Source organism: Protopterus annectens, chromosome 2.part1 (genome assembly GCF_019279795.1).
Source record: "Protopterus annectens isolate FY-2018-M chromosome 2.part1, PAN1.0, whole genome shotgun sequence".
Taxonomy (NCBI): domain Eukaryota; kingdom Metazoa; phylum Chordata; order Ceratodontiformes; family Protopteridae; genus Protopterus; species Protopterus annectens.
Genome location: NC_056729.1, coordinates 964,737,644 through 964,762,149, shown reverse-complemented (window position 1 = coordinate 964,762,149; position 24,506 = coordinate 964,737,644). Strand labels below are relative to the sequence as shown.

The 24,506-nt window shown below is 45.4% G+C and overlaps 1 protein-coding gene across 1 annotated transcript in view; it reads left to right on the top strand.

Moving 5' to 3' along the window:
* The window catches only part of CPEB2 (cytoplasmic polyadenylation element binding protein 2), a 568,627-nt gene that overhangs the window by 388,112 nt on the left and 156,009 nt on the right, over nucleotides 1–24,506 (top strand). The window contains exon 7 of the mRNA XM_044063518.1: nucleotides 14,651–14,769. Within this exon, the coding sequence (XP_043919453.1) occupies nucleotides 14,651–14,769 (119 nt within the window). The remainder of the gene's footprint in view (nucleotides 1–14,650; nucleotides 14,770–24,506) is intronic.

Below are 24,506 nucleotides of genomic sequence, written 5' to 3'. Positions count from 1 at the left end.
CATGCAACTACACCTACTAGCACAATTCCTGCCAGGCTCCCTAAACTCTCTGGCAGACATCTTAAGCAGAAACCTGCTAGACCCAAATGAGTGGCAGCTAGACCACAGAACCTTCACCCTTGTAACCCAGACGTGGGGCATCCCGAAGGTGGACCTCTTTACCTCCCACTCCAATCATCAGCTCAGCAAATTCTGCACTAGGGAAACTCACAGCAAGGCCTGAAAAGTGGATGCTCTATCCTTCCAGTGGGTAAACCTCTTGGTCTATGCATTTCCCCCTCTACCACTCATTTCAAGGGTGCTGCTCAAAATAAAGGAGGAAAAACTGAGGGCAATCCTGATTGCCCAGACTGGCCATGCCAGCACTGGTACCCACTGCTGCGCAGCCTGTCACCCCTGCCACCATGGCACCTGCCTCAGATCCCAACACTCCTGGCCCAGAGGAATGGAGAATTCATGCATCCCCAATTTGCAGACCCTCAACCTGCAGCCTGGCTTATTCAGTAACCTCTCCTCAAGCTGCCAGCCTAAGCAAACAAGTCCCAGATGTTGTAGATGAGGCCAGATGCCCCAGCACCAGAAAATCCTATGCTGACAAGTGGAAAAGGTTTTGCACCTGGATCCAGGCTAAGGGAGCCGGAACAGCACAGCCTTCCCTACCTCTCATCCTGGATTACCTAGCAGACCTACTACACAGGGGTCTATCCTTCTCTTCTATTAAAATTCATGCCTTTTCTATTTCTGCTTATTACAGCACAGAGCCACCTCTCTTCTCACACCCTTTCATCAAACAGTTCCTAAGAGGGACTAACAACTTAAGGCCACCCAGAAGAGCTCCTACCCCAGCGTAGGACCTTAACTTTGTCTTGGAAAAGCTCACCCTACCCCCTTGAACCTGCAGCTTCAGCAGAGTTAAAATTCCTCTCTTGGAAGACAGCCTTGCTTCTGGCCATCACTTCAGCTAGAAGAGTATCAGAGCCACAAGCACTCATGGCTGTAGAGCCCTTCATCATTTTTCATGCTGACAGGGTCTCCCTTAGGACTAACCCATCCTTCATGCCTAGAGTGGTGTCTAGTGTGGCTCTTCAACCAAACCATTCATTTGCCCACCTCTTTCCCTAACCCACAAAACAAGGGAGAAAGGATTTGGCACTCTCTAGATGTGAACAGACTGCTTAGATTCTGTCTGGACAGGACTAAATCTTTTAGAAAAACTGATCACTTGCTAGTCAGCTTCGCAGCAGGGGCAGAGGGCAAGGCCATATCCAAACAAACAATCTCCAAATGGATAGCACACTGCATCATTTCTGCTACAAACAGCACGGGAAACCGCCCCCAAGGGGGTCAGGACACATTCCACCAGGGCAACATCAACCTCTGCAGCTTTTTTCAGAGGGGTCCTCACCAGTGACATCCTGGAGGTTGCAACATGGACATCTGTTCATACCTTCACCAAGCATTACCACCTGCCTATCTTCTCCAAATCCAGGGCAGGCTTTGCCACTGCAGTCTTGCAGGGCATCCTAGCCAGCTCCCAGTCTTTTTGACTGCCTCCATCCTTTCCTTCAGCTTTGGGACTCAACCCAAATGTGATGACTGCAACAGTGAAACACGAAGAACATAGTACAGTTGTGTACAGTTAACATAAATGTAGATGTTCGAGTGTATTCACTGTTGCAATCCTGGCCCCCCATCCCTTTTGTCTCTCTCTCTCTCTCTCTCTGTCTTCCTCTCTCCTTACAGAAAATTTTTGGTATTTACTTTCTACTGGTGGTGGTCTTCCACCATAGCCTAGCTCCCTATTTGGGGGCTCCTGAAAATTAGGGCAAGGAAAACTGATGTAATGGCGTCGGCTGCCTGATTTTATACCACTGACGACCTGACGTCAGTCCTGGAGCGACAGCAACCGACACAGAAATACTAAGCCTCTGGTATTTGGGCCGACTGAGGGCTACCCCTGGCAGGATAACCCAAATGTAATGACTGCAACAGTGAATACATTTGAACATCTACATTTATGGTAAGTGTACACAACTGTACTTTTCTTTATGCCTTCCCTTTGTCTGATTTCTAGGGTCCTACTTAAGATCCATCCTCACTTGTCCACTCTTCAACTGACATTGTGAGTGATAGGATTTTGATCCCTTTAGACATCCTTTTTCTGAGTATATGTTTAGTGTTCTGTTGGAGACCAGGAAACCCGGTACCAGGAAATCCTGCATGTCCAAATTGAAAAGTTTTTTCTGTTTGTTGCCCTGCTCAGAACCAGGGTTCAATTTCTGTGGAGATCCCTTAGGTTCTTTCCTATTTGTGTGAATTGCTCCATGCTGGGTTAGCATATTCTTTTTAAGCTCACTTCTCAGCTATTTCTGCTTGTTTGCCATTAACTCCTCCTCTGACCTCTAGGTTTGAGGTCCTACAATTTCTTATAAAAACATCCTTCATATCATGCCTCCCAGGAAGTCTGTCCCACTTTCTTGGGACCTTAATTTTGTACTTGAAAAATTAATTCAGGCTGCTTTTAAGCCTTCAACTTCAGCTTTCTTATAACATTGTACATGGAAGACTAGTTTTTGTTTGGCCCTTACTTCAGATGAGAGAGTATCTGAACTCCAGGGCTGTTTCTTCTTTTTTGTTTTTTCATAGGGACAAAATGTCTCTTCATACTAATTCTTCTTTTATTCCCAAGGTGGTTAACGAATTGTTTCTTAATCAGTCCGATAATTTGCCCTCCTTTTTTCCTTCTCTACAGTTTTAGTGAGAAGGATCTTCACACCTTGGATTTGCATAGACAGCTCCAATATTATTTGAATAAGACTAAAGCCATTTGCAAGTCTGAGCAAGTTTTTTTATTGTCTTTCATCCCAGATCTCTAGGTTTGGCTGTTATTAAGTAACATATCTTTTTGTTACTACTTTCATGGAAAAAGTCTTTCTGCCTCTAAAGCCTCATTCTACTAGGGTTTGCTTTTTTCAAACGATTGGATACCAATTCTGTCCAAGAGGTTACTACTTGGGCCTCTGTCTGTACTTTCACTAAGCATTACAAATTGGATGTTGTTTCCAGAGCAAAAGCTGGTTTTGCCAAAGCTGTCCTGCATGGGTTTCTTGAAGGCTCTTCTGGGCCTTCCTCCTCCCAAGTTTCCTCTTGAACTTTTGTACTCTTACCCTTGGTAAAGAATACTACAACAGTGGTATGAAAGGACATAGGACAGTTGTGTGAAGTCTTACCATAACAGTAGATGTCCTTCTCTTTACTGTTGCAGTATTCACCCCCTCACTCCTTCCCCTTCTGCTCTGTTCCTTTACTTTTTTCTCCTTTTGGATGCACACGATGTTCTTCGTGTTTCACTATTGCAGTCATTACATTTGGGTTATCTGCCTGCAGGTAGCCCTCAGCCGGCCTGAATACCAGAGTCTTGGATTCCTGCATCGGATGCTGTCCCTTCTTCCATGATGTCAGGGGTATAAAACATGCAGCCAACACCATTACATCAGTCTTTCTTGCCACGCGGTGCCCAAAGCAGACGCAGTTCGCAAGTGCCGGTTGGCCGACTCCTGAAATTTTCGTTTTCGAGTTTCAGAACCAAAGTCTTCGAAAAAAGCTAAGTACCCCGTTGTGGATCCTTTTTCTTGCTCTTAACCGATGTCAGTAAAAGTTAACAATTGTCTTACCTGTGGAAAGCAAATACCTCATAAAGATTTTAATTCGTACTGCATTCCTTGCTTAGGCCCAGACCACGACATCCCTCGCTGTCAGTTTTGTGCCTTATTCAACTCCCGAACTATTCGTCGTCGATATATTTTTGCAGCAAATTATTGTGATACTCTCTTTAACTATCCAGAAATAGCTTCGGTAAGCCATCAAACTACCGATATTCCAAAAAACGTAAGGATAATGACAGAGACAGACCGCGTAGGTCCAAAACTACTGAAGATGCTTCTGTTAAGCTAGTCGCCAGTTCACCGGTACTCAGTGAGGCGCTTTCGCAGCCCCTGATACCCACTACTTCAGATTCGCAGGCCTCTACTGAGACCCATTCGGAGTCCGGTATGGCGCGAGATGCTTTTTCGACTATGGAACCTGTGGATGTTTCTACCTTGGATGAGTCCGGAGCCGCTGTACAGGCACCGGCTTCTGAGGGTGTATTCAAGCCTACAGATTTGCATTTTAAACAGACGCCATCTTCTTCATCAAGGCCGAAAACTCGACCCACGCCTAGAAAACCGACGTCCAAACCGCATGGTCAGGCCCATATGCCTAAAAAACAAATGCTTAGAATGGCTGAAGACCTCATTACTTTAATTAGGGGAAGCCAGCCTTCCTCCTCTAAGAGACCTAGAACTGATTTTCCTTCTGATCAGGATTCTGAAATTTGTTTCTTCTGATTACCAGGATTTGCCCTTATCTACCTATGAGGATTCTGATGCAGAGGATTCCATTTCCACTGCTTCCCCTCCAGAAGATTTTTCTTTTGGTGAATCCTTGCACACTCTTAGGGAACATTTCCGCTGGGAAAGCCAGGATTACTCAGACTCCAAAAAGAAGCTTAGGGAATTCTTACTCCTCCCTCAACACAGGCCTTTAGCTATCCCTCCTGATGTCCTTCAAGGATGCATCTGCAGTCCTTACATATGGGTTGTCCTGCCTCAGGCAGCCCTTCGGTCGGCCGGATTCCAAAGTCTGGGTCCGGCGTCGGCTGTTGTCACCCTTTCCCCGACGTCAGAGCGCCTGGGGTATAAAAGAGTCAGCCGACGCCATCTTCCTCAGTCTTTCTTGCCGCGTGGTGCCCGAAGCAGAAGCAGTTCGCAAGTGCCGGTCGGCCAGCTCCTGTAAATTCAGCTACCGAAGACTTCAAAAAGCTAAGTACCCCGTTGGGGACTCTTTCTTGCCTCAGCCGATGTCAGATCAAACGCTTAAAGTTAATAATTGCTTGACTTGTGGGAAACAAATACCTCATAACGATTTCCATTCCTACTGCCTCCCTTGCCTAGGCCCAGACCACGACGTCTCGGCCTGTACTGCCTGTGCCTCCTTCAATCGACGCACTCTTAGGCGTCGGTCGGAGTTTGCAGATGAATTTTTTGGGGCTAGTTTCTCTTATAAGATGCCGTCGGAGACTCCGACTTCTCATTTAACCAAAAAACGGAAGGACAAGGACCGACACACGCGGACCATGGCTGAAACCATGCCTAGGCCTACCGCGAGTGTCTCGGTCTCGGCTGAAACCGAGTCCTTGGTACTTCCGACCGTGGAAACGGTACAACCGACAGCCTGGGCCCCGGAGGCTTCTTCTGAGTCGGTTATGGATTTACCCTCGGAAACCGGTGTTCAGGATACTACCGACACCATTCCCTTAGACAAGACTACCCCAGCACGTGGAGCAGCCAGGCCCCCTGCATCCATGTCCATTAAAGCATTCACTAGGGCTAAAGCTGCTAAGCAACAAAAAACTCTGCCTCCCAAGACTATTTCTTAGGGATCCACTACAGGTTCACAGATTCTAAGTTTGGCTGAGGACCTTATTTCCTTAATCAGGGGATCCCAGCCTCATCCGGACATGGGCTCTCAACCCCCTCTAGACAAAAGGCCCAGGGTTGAGTCCGCTGATCCTCAGTCCTCTGATGAGGCCTCTGATGGCTCTGTTCTATCAGATTACCAGGAGGAGGCCTTCACGGCCTACGAGGAATCCATTCCCTCTGCCTCCCCCTCCTGAAGAGCTGTCCTTTGGGGAGACCCTTCACTCCATGAGAGAGCATTTCCAATGGCAGGGCCAGGAATTCTCCGATTCCAGGAAGAGATTAAGGACTTATTTACCTCAGCATAGACCTTTGGCTATTCCTCCTGTTTTAAGTGTCATTGATGATGTGTATTCTGAGTCTAGCACTACCCCTGACACCCTTCCTCTGGCTCCTGTTAAACCCGATAGGTACTACAGGGTCCTGGACTCACATCATTTCCTTTACAAGGCCCACTCTGCTGACCCAGAAACTATTTCCCAGGGTCCTAAAGGGGTTGCAGCTGCCACTACTAAAAATCCACTCCCCTCTGAAAGGGAGTCCAGGGCTTTAGAGAGATGGGGTAAAAAAGTGTATACTTCTTCCACTCTGTCTATGAGGGCTTTAAATTGTCAATTTCATATGATACAGTACCAAGAGTATTTGTTGGATGAATTGCAGAAAAAGCTGTCTTCTCCTGAACCCCTAGACCGTAAGTCACTTCAGGATCTGGTACATAATTCACAACAGGTTAGCAACCATTTCTTGCAGTGTGGTTATGATGCATTGGAAGCTTCATGTAGGTCAGCAATGACAGGTGCAGTCATACATAGACATGCTTGGCTGAAGGAACAATCTCTGCCAGATCATGTTAAGGCTAAGCTTCTGGATGCTCCACTGGAAAAGCAAAAGTTATTTGGCTCCACTGCTCAGGAGGTCTTAAAGAAATTTGAGGAAAAGGCTAAATCTGTACAAACAGTCAAAGATTTCCTCCAGGTTCAACCACCAAGATTCAGCAGAAATTGGCCTTCTAAGAATTGGTCCTTTCCAGAAGACAGATATCAAAGAGGCAAGAACAGGCGTGCCAGAGGTAGAGGGCAAGATAGAGGCTCCTACAGAGGTCGTCAATGGCAGCCTCCTAACCAGAGAGGTAGTGCAGGACCAACAACTGCTGCACAAGGACAGACTCAATGAATTCACCTTGATCCCGCCAACCAGGGCTCAATTAGAAGCACCTTTGGGTGGAAAATTGTCTTTATTCTCAAGAAATTGGCACAGCATTACAAGGGACAAATGGACACTGCAAATAATAGACAAAGGATACAGGTTCCATTTCCATTCATTACCAAAAAGAAAAGGAATGCCAAACCTGCCACCAAATCAAAGGGCAGAGGCTTTAAAACAAATTGCCAACCTATTGCAAATGAAAGCTATAGAAAAGGTTCCTCTCGCAGAACAAGGCCAAGGATTTTATTCCAGACTATTCCTTGTCCCAAGAAAAGAAAAACAATGGAGGTCTATTCTCGATTTGTCCGCACTCAATACTTATCTCATTGTGCCAAAATTCAAAATGCTGACCCTACAGCAACTCCTTCCCATGCTGGGCAAGGGGTCTTGGCTGGTAACTCTAGACCTCAATGAGGCATACCTGCATGTCCCTATCAGACAAAGTTGCAGGAGACACCTCAGATTTCTTGCAGGTTCAGAGCATTATCAATTCTCAGCATTGCCCTTTGGCTTATCTACTGCGCCCAGAGTATTCACGAAATGCCTGGCATCAGTAATTGCACACTGCAGACTTCAGGGGATTCAAATATACCCATATCTGGACGACTGCCTTATACAAGCGGACAGCCAACAAACTTTGGAAAAACATTTGAATTATGCCATCCGCCTACTGCAGGCCTTGGGATACACAGTCAACATTCACAAGTCAAGACTTGTGCCATCCCAAAGAATAACCTTTCTGGGTGCGGAACTAGATACAACCACCCAAATGGCTTTTCTCACAGAAGAAAAACAGACAACTACCGGATTACTTCAAAAATCTGACAAAACAAACTCAGATGACTGCAAGGAAAATCCTGCAGGCCCTGGGTTACATGGCATTGTGCATTCTTCTGATTCCACAAGCAAGGCTGCATATGAGAAAACTACAATGGTACCTAAGGAGTTTATGGTCACAGCACAATCACAGCCTAGAAACTTTGATACCACTCATTCCATGCCTTCAAAAGGAATTCCTGTGGTGGGTCCAAGCAAGCCAGTCAAACAGGGGTCTGCCTTTCAGCAAACCAGTAACCAGCCAAACCATTACCTCGGACGCTTCAGACCATGGATGGGGAGCACATATGAAGGACAGATGCATCCAAGGACTATGGTCTCAGAAAGAATTGCGCATGCACATAAACCAAAAGGAAATGCTGGCGGTGATACATGCAATCGAGGCCTTCAAGCACTTTCTGCATCAAGGCCACCTGCTAATAAGGACAGACAACACCACAGTTATGTGGTACATAAACAAGCAAGGAGGTACCCATTCCTATCCTCTTTGCAGACTAGCAATGAATCTTTGGGAACTTTTCCTAAAACTCAATATAGAGCTGCAATCCCAGTTTGTGCCAGGAAAAGACAATATACTGGCGGACAGCCGAAGCAGAAATACCATGGATCCACACGAATGGATGCTACACCCAGACATCTTCCTTCAGATAACACAATCTTGGGGGAGGCCGGACATAGATCTTTTTGCCTCCCACCACAATCATCAGCTGAAGAAATTCTGTTCAAGGACATACCACCCACAAGCATGGAAAGTGGACGCCCTCTCTTTCAGCTGGAATACTCTAACAGTGTATGCATTTCCACCTCTTCCACTAATGACCAAGGTCTTACTGAAAATCAGGACAGAGCAGCCAAAAGTGATTCTAATAGCCCCGGACTGGCCAAGGCAGCACTGGTACCCACTGTTACGGAGCCTGTCACACACGAAACCGTGGCCTCTACCACAATGGTCACTCCTTCTGACACAGTACAATTACAAAACTCTGCACTCAAGCCTAAAAACACTGCAGCTGACAGCCTGGAGAATACCTTGACTCCTCACCAGGAAAAGCTGTCCAAGAGAGTTGTCGATGATGCCTTCTTGGAATCTAGCCTGATCCCAGACACTTTACCTCCAGCTTCCAGAAAACCTGACCGATATTACATAGTACCCGACTCTTACAAGTTCCTCTTCAAGAATCCTACTGCGGATCCAGAGACCGTTTCCCAAGGACCAAAGAGCATTAAAGCTACTGCTGCCAAAAACCCTATCCCCTCTGATAGAGAATTCAGGGCCTTGGACAGATGAGGTAAGACGGGTATACACTTGCTACTTTGGCCATTAGGGCCTTAAATTGCCAGTTTCATATGTTAAAGTATCAGCAGCATATTATGGGACTACTTAAACAGAAAATGATGTTGATTCCTGACTGTGCGGAACATAAAGAATTACAGGATTTAATGCATTCTGCTGAACAAGTTGGTAAACATACTTTGCAATGTGTTTTTGACTCTATAGAAGCATCTTTCAGGGCTGCTGTCACTGGGTCTGTACTTAGAAGGCATGCTTGGCTTAAGGAGCAACACTTCCCAGATCATGTTAAAACTAAATTACTGGATGCTCCCTTAAACCAAGACCACCTGTTTGGCAACAAGGCAGAAGAAGTCCTTAAAAAGATGCAGGAAAAAGCTAAATCTATGCAAACTGTTAAATATTTCCTGAAAGTACAGCCTCCCAGATTTTAGTAGGCATTGGCCTTCTAAGAATTGGTCCTTTCCAGTCTCTTCCAGGCCTTCTCAGTCCAAACCCAGGAACAGCAGACCACCCAAGTTAGTCTCAGGCTACATACAGGCCTAAGCAGTGGGGGGCTCCCACTTCCAAAGCTGGAAGTAGTAAGACACCCCCTATGGAAAAATGTCACAATAACTTAACCTTATCCCTTCCAAGCCCTGCTCATCTGCCTGCTCCCTTATCAGGAAAGCTCACCCTGCATGCAAAAAACTGGGAACTCTTACCCAGGACAAATGGGTTTTAAATATATTTTTCCAAGGATACAGATTCCACTTCACACATTACGAACCCCAAACAGTTGGCCAGACCTACCCCCAAATCAGTGGGCAGAGGCTCAACAGCAGGTTCTCTCTCTTCTAAGTATCAGGGCTATTCAACCTGTCCCAGCAGAAGAAAGGGGACAAGGTTTTTACTCAAGACTTTTCCTGGTACCCAGAAAAGACAGCTCCTGGCATACTGTCCTGGACCTCTCTATTCTAAACACCTTTTTGGTAATCCCAAAATTCAAAATGCAAACACTTCCAACAGCTGCTTCCTATGCTAGGCAAATATGCGTGGTTGGCAACCTTAGACCTAAAGGAAGCTTACCAGAACATTCCTATAAGGGAATCTTGCAGGAAATACCTATGCTTCAGAGCACGCTCCCTGCACTATCAGTTCTCTGCACTTCCCTTTGGCTTATCTACTGCACCCAGGGTATTCACCAAGTGTCTAGCTCCAGTCATTGCATTTTTAGGCAGAGAAGTATTCAGATGTACCCATACCTGGACGATTGTCTAATTCAGGCAGAAAGCCAGGACATGCTATTAAAACATCTGACATTTGTAAATAAACTTCTAACCTCGCTGGGGTACACAGTAAATGAAAAGAAATCTTATCTGGTACCCTGCCAACAGATTGTATTCCTGGGAGCAAGCTTGAGCACAACTTCCCAGATGGCTTACCTCACGCCAGAGAAACAAGTTTATTTGACAGCCTACTTCAAACTACTGTCCACAAAGACCCAGCTATCTGCAAGGAAGATTTTGCAAGCCCGGGGGTTCAGGACCTCTTGCATTCTACTAATTCCATATGCAAGACTGCATATGAGGAAACTACAATGGTATCTAAAAAGCCTGTGGTGTCAACATTCTCAGGACCTGGAATCAATGATTCCTATCATTCCTTGTATAAAGGCAGAGTTCCTTTGGTGGGCAGAGGCCTGCCACCTCAACAAGGGGCTCCCTTTCAATCTACCCCTGCTGCCCAAACCCTGACTACAGACTCATCAGACTATGCATGGGGGGGGGGGGCTCACTTGGCAGGGCAGTGCATTCAGGGCAAATGGAACCCGAGTCAGATCCACCTGCATATCAACCAAAAAGAAATGTTAGCTGTACAGAATTCCCTGACAGCCTTCAAGGACCACATCCTTCCAGGACAATTATTGGTAAAGACAGACAACACAATAGTTATGTGGTACATAAACAAGCAGGGGGATACCCACTCATACCCTCTCTGCAGACTAGCCATGGCTCTGTGGAACACAACCTTGAGCTACCAAGTGCACCTACAAGCTCAGTTCCTGTCAGGCAAGCTAAATTCACTGGCAGACTACCTAAGCAGAAATCTCATGGACCCACACGAATGGAAACTGGAACCAAAAATATTCAACCTTTTGAGGAACAAATGGGGGACTCCAGAGACAGACCTGTTTGCCTCCCCCCGAACTACCAATTGGACAAATTCTGCACAAGGACTCCCCACAGTCAAGCTTGGAAAGTGGATGCCCTGTCTTTCATCTGGGAAAGCATACAGCAAGCACAGTCTTTCATCTGGGAAAGCCTCTCGGTTTATGCCTTTCCCCCTCTGCCTCTCCTCTCGAAGGTTCAGCTAAAGATCAAACAGGACAAACCAAGGACAATTCTTATTGCACCAGACTGGCCTCGCCAGCACTGGTATCCCCTCTTGCGCAGCATAATACTGCAGGATCCATGGCACCTACCTCAAGCACCTTCCCTGCTGTCCCAGTAGGCGGGCCAGATTCTGCACCCTCAGCTTCAAACACTGAACCTTGCAGCCTGGCTAATTCCTTGAGCTCTCCAATAGCTTCCCTCAGTAAGCAGGTGCTAGTGGTCATTCTGGAAGCCAGGAGGCCTAGTACTAGAAAATCCTATGCTGAAAAGTGGAAAAGATACTGTTCCTGGAGCCAGACCCAGGGTATGGGCACTACGGTGCCCAGTTTACCTCATATTCTTCAGTACGTAACAGAAATGCTCCATAAGGGCCTATCCTTCTCATCAGTTAAAATCCATGCCTCTGCAATTTCAGCACATTATGATACTGAACACACCCCTCTTCTCTCACCCCCTGTTAAAGCAATTCCTCAGAGGGACTAAAAATTTAAGACCCCTCCCAGGCGAGCCCCTACTCCAGCCTGGGACCTCAACTTTGTATTGGAAAAGCTCACTCTCCCTCCATTTGAACCAGCTGCAACTGCAGAGTTGAAATCCCTTTCTTGGAAAACAGCCTTCCTTCTAGCCATCACTTCAGCAAGAAGAGTGTCTGAATTACAGGCCCTCATGGCAGTGGAGCCTTTCATTATCTTCCCTGCAGACAGGGTTTCCCTCAGGACCAATCCTTCCTTTATGCCCAAGGTGGTGTCTAGTGTGGCCCTAAGTTAGTCCATTCATTTTACCTACCTTTTTCTTCCTAATCCTCAAACCAAAGAAGTTTTCACTATTTTTTCTGTTTTTAATTTCTGTATCATATTTTTGGATATCTAGCCTGGTTCTTATTTTTTGGTTTTCTAGCCTGTTTCTTATTTTACATATGCTTGGCTTTGTTTATTATGCTCTTTTAGGTCATCCGCCATCCTGATGAAGATTTCGAAAAGTGTAGCCTATCAATGTATTTTACCAGCAAGGGTTGATTTTTTTTCCAGCAAGAATATTTTTAGTTAACTACATTTTTTTAGCTAATTTTAGCTAATCTCCAAACTTCACTATTGTAGGTTTAGAGTGATTCTACTAACCACGTATGAGCTGGCTCAGGGTATCTAACCTATCAGATTGTAAGGTGGGATGTCAATTTATCGTGCCCAATCACTATAAAGGTGTTTTCACCGACATTTGATTGGTCCCCACTGACACACCCCCAGGTACTCTTATAAAAGGAAATTCTCAGGATCACTCTTTCCATTAAGGAACTACGCTTCAATGGTTATTGTACTTCTGGTACTTTTACTTCAATAAAGTACGACCTTCTAGAATCTGAACTTCGACTATGTTGATTTTTTGCCACCACGTTGAGCAGAGCCACATTACGTTGTTTTGCCTGTTTTTTCCATGTGTTTCATCTTTGATTTCTAGCGGCCGCACTAGCGGTTCTTCTCACCAGGCGACCTGACCAGCCGGAACTATGACCTGTATACGAAGCCTTTGACCACAAGCGCTCTGGTATGCACAGCCTTTCTCAAGGTTTTACCGGTAGCCCAGCTTCTTCGCCGACGTCCCACTGTACCTTTATTAAGGCAGCCTACCTGGTCATCCATTTGTTCTTGGCTTCCCTAGGGTATTTTATTTGTGGACATTAATCCACAAAACAAAGGAGAACGAATTTTGCACAAGACTAAGCCTCTCAGAAAATCTGAACAGCTGCTTTGCTGCAGGGACAGAGGGGAAGGCCATTTCAAAGCAAACCATTTCTAAATGGATAGCCCATTGCATTCATTTCTGCTATAAGCACCATGGAAAACCTACCCCACAGGGGATAAGATCACATTCCACCAGGGCTGCATCTACCTCTACAGCCTTTCTCAGAGGGGTCCCTACCAGGGACATCCTAGAAGCTGCTACCTGGAGCTCTGTTCATGCCTATTTTTTTCTAAATCCAGAGCTGGTTTTGCCACTGCAGTATTGCAGGGCTTAATAGCTGGTCCTAATGCTCTCTGACTTCCTCCTCCTTTCCTTAGCTTTGGGAATCTACCTAAATGTAATGACTGCAACAGTGAAACACGAAGAACATAGTACAGTTGTGTACACTTGCCAGAAATGTAGATGTTTGAGTGTATTCACTGTTGCAGTCCTGGTTATCCTCCTCCAGCCCCCTGACTTCTCTTGGCTCTACCTTTCCTTCTTGTTGGGTGTATTTGAACTTTCTGGTGTATTTGCTTTTTATTGGAGCTGTAACATAACATATAATTGCTTCCCATTATGGAGGCACCTGACATCTGGGGCAAGAAAAAACTGATGTAATGGCGTCGGCTGCATGTTTTATACCCTTGACGACCTGACGTCATGGAAGAAGGGACAGCATCCGACGCAGGAATGCAAGACTCTGGTATTTAGGCCTGCTGAGGGCTACCTGCAGGCAGATAACCCCAAATGTAATGACTGCAACAGTGAATACACTTGAACATCTACATTTATGGTAAGTGTACACAACTGTACTTTCCTCCTAATTCTTTGGACTGTTGCTCCCCCTGGGGCTTTTCATTTCTGAGGTGTGTACATCTGTATACCACCTTTATGCCCTATGACTTGAGTGGGGAACATAAGTGTGACGTATGACATCTGTAAAATCATAAGGCTTTGCTATACTGGCCAGATGTTTGGCTACCCTGGGCAGGTAATCCCTTTAGTAAAGAATACTACAGAAATGAAAAGATGAACATTTACTGTTATGGTAAGATTTTACACCACTGTACTTTTCAGGTTTTCTCAAACCATACTTTTTGATGACCTCAGAGTCTTCCAAAAAAAGAAAAGAAACAGAACGCAGTATTTCATACTTCTCCAGTGGTAAGCTTGTAGATTATCCTGACCTATCTTTGATACTTTTGTGATTTGAGCCTATGTTGTTCCTTAGTCAAGCTACTTGTGTCATTCTGGCACAATCCTGACTGGTAAAATAGTTCCTTTAAAACAGTGTTACATGTCTGTGCTCCTTTGATAGAGTGACAGGCACAGTTACTTGGCCTCATTGCTTGTGTTGGCACTGAATGAATGCATTCTGAATGCTAGATCTTCCAAGAAAATGCCATGTTCTGATTGGTGGAGAAGATGAACTCACCCCCCTCAGAGATCAGCTGACAGTAAAAACACATCTGTCGACTTAAGTAGATGTCCTATTATATTGACAGTTGTTATCTTGCTTTTATGTGCTTGCTTTTGAATGTTCCTGAATATTGTTTGCCATGTGAATGGGCTAGATGAATGATTTTATACTTCATGTTTGTCACTCTTTGCTTTTATATTATGTGTTTACTGACTGATACGCAACAGTAATTTTTTAAATATTTCATGTTTTTTAATTATTTTTTTATTTATTTTTTTAGGTTATGCTTTCCTTTTGTTTCAGGAAGAAAGTTCAGTTCAGTCTCTGATTGATGCATGTATAGAAGAAGATGCAAAGCTCTATCTTTGTGTTTCTAGCCCTACCATTAAAGACAAACCAGTAAGTAAAACAGCAAACTTGATAATACAGTTTACCTGCATTGTGTTTTTTATCTCTTATGTTGGCAGTAGAGTGTAAATGTTCTAAAAAGCAAAAAAAAAGAGACTAACAAAGGTAAGGATTCAAGACTGTAAACTGCTGTAATTATGCGGATCATTATCTCTGAAACAAAATACTATGTTTGTCATTTGAGCTGTGGGCACTTATTTTATATAATGCTTGTGGTTTCTTGTTTTGAATGGGGCTGTTGCACCGTGTCTAGTCTGTTTGTTTGTATCTTTCGGCTTTTCCCAGTTAGGGGTCGCCACAGCCAAACTCCGGTCCGCTAATGATTGGTAGTGGATTTTTACGTACCGGGTTACCAGCCCTGCCGCACAACCTTCAACTAAGGCATGCCCCATTCACGTATGCCTCCACACAGAAGACGCTCTAGCTGAGAATCGAACGGGACGTCTTGCTATGAGGCGACAACGCTACCGCAGCACCACCACTGCAGTATACCATGTCTAGTTTTATTCTCTGTTGAGAATTTATGAAGATTTGTTACTTTATGACCAATCCCCTCATGTCATCCCTGGGCAAAACTTGCAGAAAGATTCATTTTTCATACACAGTTCACCATTACATGTATTTATTTGTTGCTTGGACCCTTCTGACAAATTAAGTGATTTGGAAAATGTAGTTTATTAGACTACTGTAAGGAGGAGATGGAGAATGCGTTTCAATAGTCTCCCATTCTGTCTGTTTCCATATGTCTCGTGTTTCTCTTGTACCCTTCCTTCTGCTTGCCCCCCCCCCACACTTCCTCCCTGTCTTGTTGAATCATTGGTGCAGTAGTAGTCTGGAGTCTGGTTGCCATTTAATCGGGATCATTTTTCCCTGTCTTATAAGTTTCACTTCCTTTGTTCTTTTTCGTTGCACTGGTATTGCTTACTGTATGTTCTCATTCTTTTTATAATGCCTTGCCCATCCAATGGTATGCTTTTTTCAGCCTTTACCTTCCATCTCATTATTAGTATCTTTTATCTTTTTTTTTGTGTTTCCTCTCTGAAGCTGTAAGCCTAGTAGACATATCTTCCACTTCTTTCAGAGCTTTCTTCCCCATATTTCTTTCCATACCTCTCCTTGATTTTCCTACACTTTTTGCCCATCCACACCCCTTGAATAGTTGCGATATGTCTGCTCTCTCCATGCCTAATCTCCAGCACCTATGATTTCTGCTTTCTGTTCCTCTTCTCACTGGAGTTGGGTGCCATCTGTGTAATATATTCAGGTGAAAGTCCAGTCATGCATGTTTCAGCTTGTCACATGATGTTCGTGTTTCACTGTTGCAGTCTTTACTCTTGGGTTATCCTGCTGGCAGGCTACCCACAGTCGGCCAGAATTCGAAAGACTAGGTCCGGCGTCAGTTGCTGTCGCCTCTTCCCTGACGTCAGTGCGCCAGGGGTATAAAAGATGCAGCCGACGCCATTTTCTTCAGTCTTTCTTGGCGCTCGGTGCCCGAAGCAAAAGCAGTTCACAAGTGCAGGTCGGCCGACTCCTGAGATATTCAAATCCGAATTTCAGAACCGAAGTCTTCATTAAAGCTAAGTACCCCGTTGGGGAAACTTTTTTCTTGCTCCAGACCGATGTCAGAAAAAGTTAACAATTGTATTTCTTGTGGGAAGCAAATACCTCATAAGGATTTTCACTCTTACTTGTACTCCTTGCCTAGGCCCTGATCGCAACGTTGCTAGCTGTCTGTTTTGTGCTAGATTTAACCAATGCACTATTAAGCGTCGGTTCGATTTTGCATTGCATTACTTTGGCCGAAGATTTAATTATATAATGCCGTCGGACCAGCCGACAACCGGAGTTTACAAAAAACGCAAGGACAAGGAAAAGGATAGGCATACGAGGTCCAAAATCGACGACGGGGCCTCTGCTAGGCTAGCCGCCGGTTCTCAGTGAGGCGCTTTCGCAGCCCCTGGCACCTGCTACCTCAGAGCCACAGGCAGCTTCCGACTCCAACGTGGAGCCGACTGGGCCTCTGTATACTCAAGGTATTGGACACTCGGAAATCATTCCCTCAGATGGGTCTGGAGCCGCTGAGCAGGCATCGGCTTCTGAGGGCGTCTTCAGACCTACACAACTATATATTAAGCCATCTTCAGCTTCACAAACAAAGACTAAAGCAGCTCTAAAGAGAAAGAAACAAGTGCAGCATTCTCCTGCTCAGACTTCCATGCCTAAAAAACAGATGCTCAAAATGGCCGAAGACCTAATTACTTTGATCAGGGGCTTCCATCCCCCTCCTGATAAGAGGCCTAGGCAAGAGACAGAGTATGATTCTTCTGATCAGGTTTCTATTTCCCCTGATTCCTCTTCTGAACAGGATTACTCAATGCTTCCCTATGAGGATTCTAATGCTGAAAAATCCATTCTTTCAGCCTCTCCTCCTGAGGATTATTCTTTTGGGGAAACCCTGCATACCATGAGGGAGCATTTCCATTGGGAGAGCCAAGATTATTCTGAATCTAAGAAAAGGCTCAGAGACTTTCTGCTACTTCCTCAGCACAGACCCCCCTTGCTATTACACCTGTTCTAGACATTGTAGATGATGTATTTTCAGAGTCCAGCCTGTCCCCTGACTCTTTACCCCCTGCACCTGCTAAGCCAGACAGATACTACAGGGTCCCGGATTCTCATAAATTCCTATATAAAAACCCCGCTGCTGACCCAGAAACTATATCTCAGGGTCCCAAAGGGGTCAAAGCTTCCACTGCAAAAAGCCCTGTCCCCTCTGATAGGGATTCTAGGACTCTAGACAGATGGGGGAAAAAAGTCTACACTTCTGCTACCCTGGCTGTAAGGGCTTTAAATTGTCAGTTTCATATGCTTAAATATCAGCAATATTTAATGTCACTGCTTAAACATAAATTGTTGACAAATACTGAATGTTCAGAGAACAAGGAATTGCAGGATGTCCTTCAAGGATGCATCTGCAGTCATAACATATGGGTTGTCCTGCCTCAGGCAGCCCTTCGGTCGGCCGGATTCCAAAGTCTGGGTCTGGCCTCGGCTGATGTCGCACTTTCCCCGACGTCAGAGCGTCTGGGGTATAAAAGCATCAGCCGACGCCATTTTCCTCAGTCTTTCTTGCCGCGCGGTGCCCGAAGCAGAAGCAATTCGCAAGTGCCGGTTGGTCAGATCCTGTGATAAGAAGAAAATTCACTACCGAAGACTTCGAAAAAGCTAAGTACCCCATTGGGGACTCTTTCTTGCCTCAGCCGATGTCAGATAAAGTAAATAATTGTTTAACTTGTGGGAAACAAATACCTCATAAGGATTTCCACTCTTACTGCCTTCCTTGCTTAGGCCCAGACCACGACGTCTCGGCCTGTTCAGCCTGTGCTTCCTTCAACCGACGAACTCTTAGACGTCGGTCGGAGTTTGCAGAGGAATTCTTTGGGGCTAATTTTGCATATAAGATGCCGTCGGAGACTCCGACTTCGCATTTAGTGAAAAAACGGAAGGACAAGGACCGACACTCGCGGCCCGCGGTTTCGGCTGAAACCACGGTAAGGCCTACCGCGAGTGTCTCGGTTTCGGACGAAACCGAGTCCTCGGAGCTTCCTTTAACCGAATCCACTCAACCGACCACCGCGGCCCTGGAGGCCCCAGCTGAATCGGCTACTGAGCTACCTACCGAAACCAGTGTCCAGGAAATGTCTGACACCATACCTTTGGACAAATCTACTCCTGCACGTGGGGCAGCTAGACCCCCTGCTTCTATGTCCATTAAGGCTTTTTCCAGGGCTAAAGCTGCCAAACTAACCAAAGCTTTGCCTCCCAAAACTACCTCCCAGAGGCCGCCTTCTTCTAGTTCTCAGACCCTCAGCCTTGCAGAGGATCTTATTTCTTTAATTAGAGGTTCTCAGCCTCACCCGGACAAGGGCTCTCACCCTCCACCAGACAAAAGGCCCAGGACTGAGCCCTCTGACCAACACTCTTCAGATGTGTCCACGGATGGATCTGAGTTAACAGACCACCAGGAGGAGGCTTATTCGCCCTATGAGGATTCTGATGCTGAAGAATCTATTCCTTGACCTCCCTCCTGAAGAGTTTTCTTTTGGTGAGACTCTACATTCCATGAGAGAGCATTTTCAATGGCAGGGTCAGGAATTCTCTGATTCTAGAAAGAGATTAAGGACCTTTTTGCATTTGCCTCAACATAGGCCCTTAGCTATACCTCCTGTTTTGCATGTTATTGATGATGTGTACAATGATGTTAGTACAGCCCCTGATACTCTTCCCCCCGGCTCCTGCCAAACCTGATAGATACTACAGGGTCCCGGATTCTCATTTTCATCTGTATAAGGCCCATTCCGCAGACCCAGATACTATTTCTCAGGGCCATAAAGGGGTTGCAGCTGCCACTGCCAAAAATCCTCTACCTTCTGAAAGGGAGTCTAGAGCTTTAGAGAGATGGGGAAAGAAGGTATATACTTCTGCAACTCTATCTGTGAGGGCATTAAATTGTCAGTTTCATATGATACAGTACCAAGAATATTTGTTAGATGAACTGAATAAGAAACTTTCTTCTTCTGAACCCCTTGACCGTAAATCCCTTCAGGACCTGGTACATAACTCACAGCAGGTTAGTAATCATTTCTTAAAGTGTGGTTATGATGCACTGGAGGCTTTATGTAGGTCAGCTATGACTGGGGCAGTTATTCGTAGGCATGCCTGGCTGAAGGAACAATCCCTGCCAGACCATGTTAAAGCTAAACTCCTGGATGCTCCAATGGAAAAACAAAAATTATTTGGCTCCTCGGCTCAGGAGGTCTTAAAGAAGTTTGAAGAAAAGGCTAAATCTGTGCAAACAGTTAAGGATTTTCTGCAAGTACAACCACCTAGATTCAGCAGAAACTGGCCTACTAAGAATTGGTCCTTTCCAGACTCGGACAGAGCCCAGACAGGCAGGAACAGGCGTCCCAGAGGTAGAGGGCAAGCTAGGGGCTCCTACAGAGGCCGTCAGTGGCAGCCTACCAACCAGAGAGGTAGTGCAGCAACAGCAACAACAACTACTACACCAGGACAGACACAATGACTTCACTTTGATTCCGCCTACCAGGGTTCAATTGGACGCACCCTTGGGCGGAAAGCTTTGTTTATTCTCAAAAAACTGGCATTATATTACAAGGGACACATGGACACTGCATATAATAGACAAAAGGATACAGGTTCCACTTCCACACTTTGCCAAAAAGAAATGGAATGCCAAACCTGCCACCAAATCAGAGGGCAGAGGCTTTAAAGCAGATCAACAACTTACTTCAAATGAAAGCCATAGAAAAGGTACCTCTTTCAGAACAAGGCCAAGGATTCTACTCCAGATTATTCCTTGTTCCAAGAAAAGAAAATCAATGGAGGCCTATTCTCGACCTGTCCGTGCTGAATACTTTCCTCATTGTGCCAAAATTCAAGATGCTGACCCTACAGCAACTTCTTCCCATGCTGGGCAAGGAGTCTTGGCTGGTGACTCTAGATCTCAAGGAGGCATACCTGCATGTCCCTATTCGACCAGGTTGCAGAAGACACCTCAGATTTCTTGCAGGATCAGAGCATTATCAATTCTCAGCATTGCCCTTTGGCTTATCTACTGCGCCCAGCGTATTCACGAAATGCCTGGCATCAGTAATTGCACACTGCAGACTTCAGGGGATTCAAATCTACCCATATCTAGACGACTGCCTTATACAAGCGGACAACAAGGAAAATTTGATAAAGGACTTGGCATATGCCATCCACCTACTACAGGCCTTGGGATACACAGTCAACATCCAAAAATCAAGACTTGTTCCATCCCAAAGGATAACCTTTTTGGGTGCAGATCTAGACACAACCACCCAAATGGCCTTTCTCACAGAAGAAAAACAAAAACAACTTCCGGATTACTTCATGAATCTGACAAGACAAACTCAGCTAACTGCAAGGAAAATCCTGCAGGCCCTGGATTACATGGCATCCTGCATAATTCTAATTCCACAGGCCAGGCTGCATATGAGAAAATTACAATGGTACCTAAGGAGTGTATGGTCTCAGCACAGTCACAGTTTAGAAGCTTTGATACCAATTATTCCTTGCCTTCAAAAGGAATTCCTGTGTTGGGCTCATGCCTGCCAGTCCAACAGAGGGTTGCCTTTCAACAAACCAAGAACAAAGCAAACCATCACCACGGACGCATCGGACCAAGGATGGGAAGCACACATGGAGGGCAAATGTATCCAAGGCCTATGGTCTCAAGGACAGCTGCGCATGCACATAAACCAAAAGGAAATGCTGGCAGTGATGCACGCAATCGAGGCCTTCAAACCTTTCCTACATCAAGGTCACCTGTTAATAAGGACAGACAACACCACAGTCATGTGGTACATAAACAAGCAGGGAGGCATACATTCCTACCCTCTATGCAGGCTGACTATGAATCTATGGGAGCTGTGCCTGAAACTCAATATCCAACTACAGTCCCAGTTCGTGCCAGGGAAAGAAAATGTGCTGGCAGACAGCTTAAGCAGAACTACCATGGATGCACACGAATGGATGCTGCACCCAGAAATCTTCCTACTCTTAACAAAAGCATGGGGAATGCCGGAGATAGATCTGTTCGCCTCCCCCCACAACCATCAACTAAAGACATTCTGCTCAAGGACATATCACCCAAAAGCTTGGAGGGTGGACTCCCTCTCTTTCAGCTGGAAAGCTCTAAAAGTATATGCCTTCCCACCTCTCCCATTAATGTCCAAGGTTTTACTGAAGATCAGGGCAGAACAGCCAAGAGTGATTCTGATAGCTCCAGACTGGCCAAGGCAGCACTGGTATCCACTATTGAGGAGCATGTCACAGGCGAAACCATGGCCTCTCCCCCTGTGGCCTCTTCTTCTGACGCAGAACAATTTCAAGATCATGCATCCCAACTTGAAAACATTGCAACTAACTGCCTGGAAAATTCCATAAATCCCCCTCACAATAACTTATCACAGAGAGTAAAGGACATTATTATGGAAGCTCGACGGCCTTCCACAAGGAAGACATACTCAGCAAAATGGAAAAGATTTCTCATTTGGAACACAACAAAAGGCTTGGATGTGTCAGTGGCGAGTATGACACAAATTTTGGAATACTTAGCAGAATTGTTCCACAACGGCCTGTCCTATTCTTCCATTAAGATTCATGCCTCAGCAATTTCAGCAGAATACAATGTGGATCCACCTATCTTCTCGCACCCTCTCCTCAGCAATTTCTGAGAGGGATCAAAAACATCAATCCTCCAAGAAAACCCCCTTTACCTACTTGGGATCTCAACTTTGTGCTGGAGAAACTAACACTTCCTCCCTTTGAACCAGCAGCATCGGCGGATCTACAGTTTCTGTCTTGGAAAACTGCATTCCTTCTGGCCATAACTTCAGCAAGAAGAGTATCTGAGTTACAAGCTTTAATGGCAGTACAGCCATTTCTTATCTTCCATCAGGACAGAGTTTCACTAAGAACCAATCCTACTTTTATGCCAAAGGTGGTGTCTAGGGTATCCCTGAACCAAGCTATTCACTTGCCTACATTCTTCCCAAATCCACAAAACAGAGGGGAAAAACTTCTGCACACTCTGGATATACACAGACAACTACGCTACTACTTGGACAGAACTAAAAGTTTCAGAAAAACTGACCAGCTCCTCGTAGCATATGCTGCTGGGGTACTAGGAAAAGCAATTTCCAAACAGACAATTTCAAAGTGGATAGGAAATGCATTCGATTTTGTTACTCCTTTCATGGAAAGACAGTTCCAGCAAACATACATCAGGCCTCATTCAACAAGGGCCACAGCCACCACTACAGCCTTCCTTAGAGGGGTGGCTACCAAGGACATTTTAGAAGCTGCTACATGGAGCTTCGTGCATACATTTGCCAAACATTACAATTTACCTTTATACTCCAGATCCAGAGTGGGTTTTGCTACAGCAGTCCTGCAGGGGATCTTATCTACACCATCCTTTTCTTAGTACCTCCTCCCCCAGATTGGCTATGGTATTCTACCCATATGTTTTGACTGCAGATGCATCCTTGAAGGACATAGTACAGTTTTGTACCTACCATAAATGTAGATGTCCGATAGGTATGCATCTGCAGTCAGGGTTACCCTCCCTCCTTCCCCTCTGTGGTATTCCTAGGGTTCTTACCCCTCCATTAGCTAGCTGGGGGATCTATTATGGTGTATTTGTTTGTATATATATGTATATATATTTTTTGGAAAATGTTTGGAATTTTACTGCATTCCTCCAAATTTGGCCTTCCTAGAGGGCACCTGGCATCTGGGGCAAGAAACACTGAGGAAAATGGCGTCGGCTGATGCTTTTATACCCCAGACGCTCTGACATCGGGGAAAGTGCAACATCAGCCGAGGCCAGACCCAGACTTTGGAATCCGGCCGACCGAAGGGCTGCCTGAGGCAGGACAACCCATATGTTATGACTGCAGATGCATACCTATCGGACATCTACATTTATGGTAGGTACAAAACTGTACTATTTATTGCATGCAGCTGAACAAGTGGGAAAGCATACTTTGCAATGTGGTTATGATTCACTGGAGGCCTCTTGCAGGGCCGCTGTTACAGGTTCTGTTATTAGAAGGCATGCTTGGTTAAAGGAACAGAATCTGCCTGATCATGTTAAAGCAAAATTATTAGATGCACCATTACAGCATGATACTTTGTTTGGTACTAAAGCAGAAGAGGTGTTGAAAAAAATGGAGGCTAAAGCAAAATCCATGCAGACAGTCAAGGATTTCTTACAGGTACAGCCACCCAGGTTTAGTAGGAACTGACCTTCTAAAAATTGGTCCTTTCCAGTGTCAGACAGTCTACAAAGAGGCAGATACAGGCGTCCCAGAGGCAGATCTCAGCCCCAAGGCTCATACAGGCCTAAACAATGGGGTGCTCCTACCTCCAAAAGCAGAGAAGACAAATCACAGCCTTACAGGAAACAGTCCCAATGACATTCCTCTACCAGATCCAAGCACTTTTCTTTTGGCAGCCCCCTTAGGGGGAAAACTAAAACTTTTTTCATCAAATTGGCAAATGGTTACCCAAGACAAATGGGTCCTGAACAATAGTGTCCCAAGGCTACAGGTTCCATTTTCACACTCTACCAAGGTCAAAAGGTATGCCAGCTCTGCCACACAATCAGTGGGCAGAGGCACAAAAAACAAATTACAACCCTCATAGACATGAGAGCCATTCAGCAAGTACCACAACAAGAGCAGGGGCAAGGATTTTACTCCAGACATTTCCTAGTACCCAGAAAGGACAAAACCTGGAGACCAATACTGGACCTGTCTATACTAAATAAGTTTCTGGAAGTTCCAAAATTCAAGATGTTGACTCTACAGCAGCTACTGCCCATGCTGGGCAAGAAGGCTTGGCTCGTAACTTTGGACCTAAAAGAGGCATACCTGCATGTCCCAATCAGACAATCTTGCAGAAGATACCACAGATTCATAGCTGGCTCGATGCATTACCAATTCTCTGCACTGCCCTTTGGCTTATCTACTGCGCCCTGGGTCTTCACAAAATGCCTGGCACCAGTAATTGCGTTTTGCAGACAAAAAGGAATTCAAATATATCCCTACTTGGATGACTGTCTAATTCAAGCAGAGAACAAAGACATTCTTCTAAAGCATCTAGCGTTTGTAAAAAGA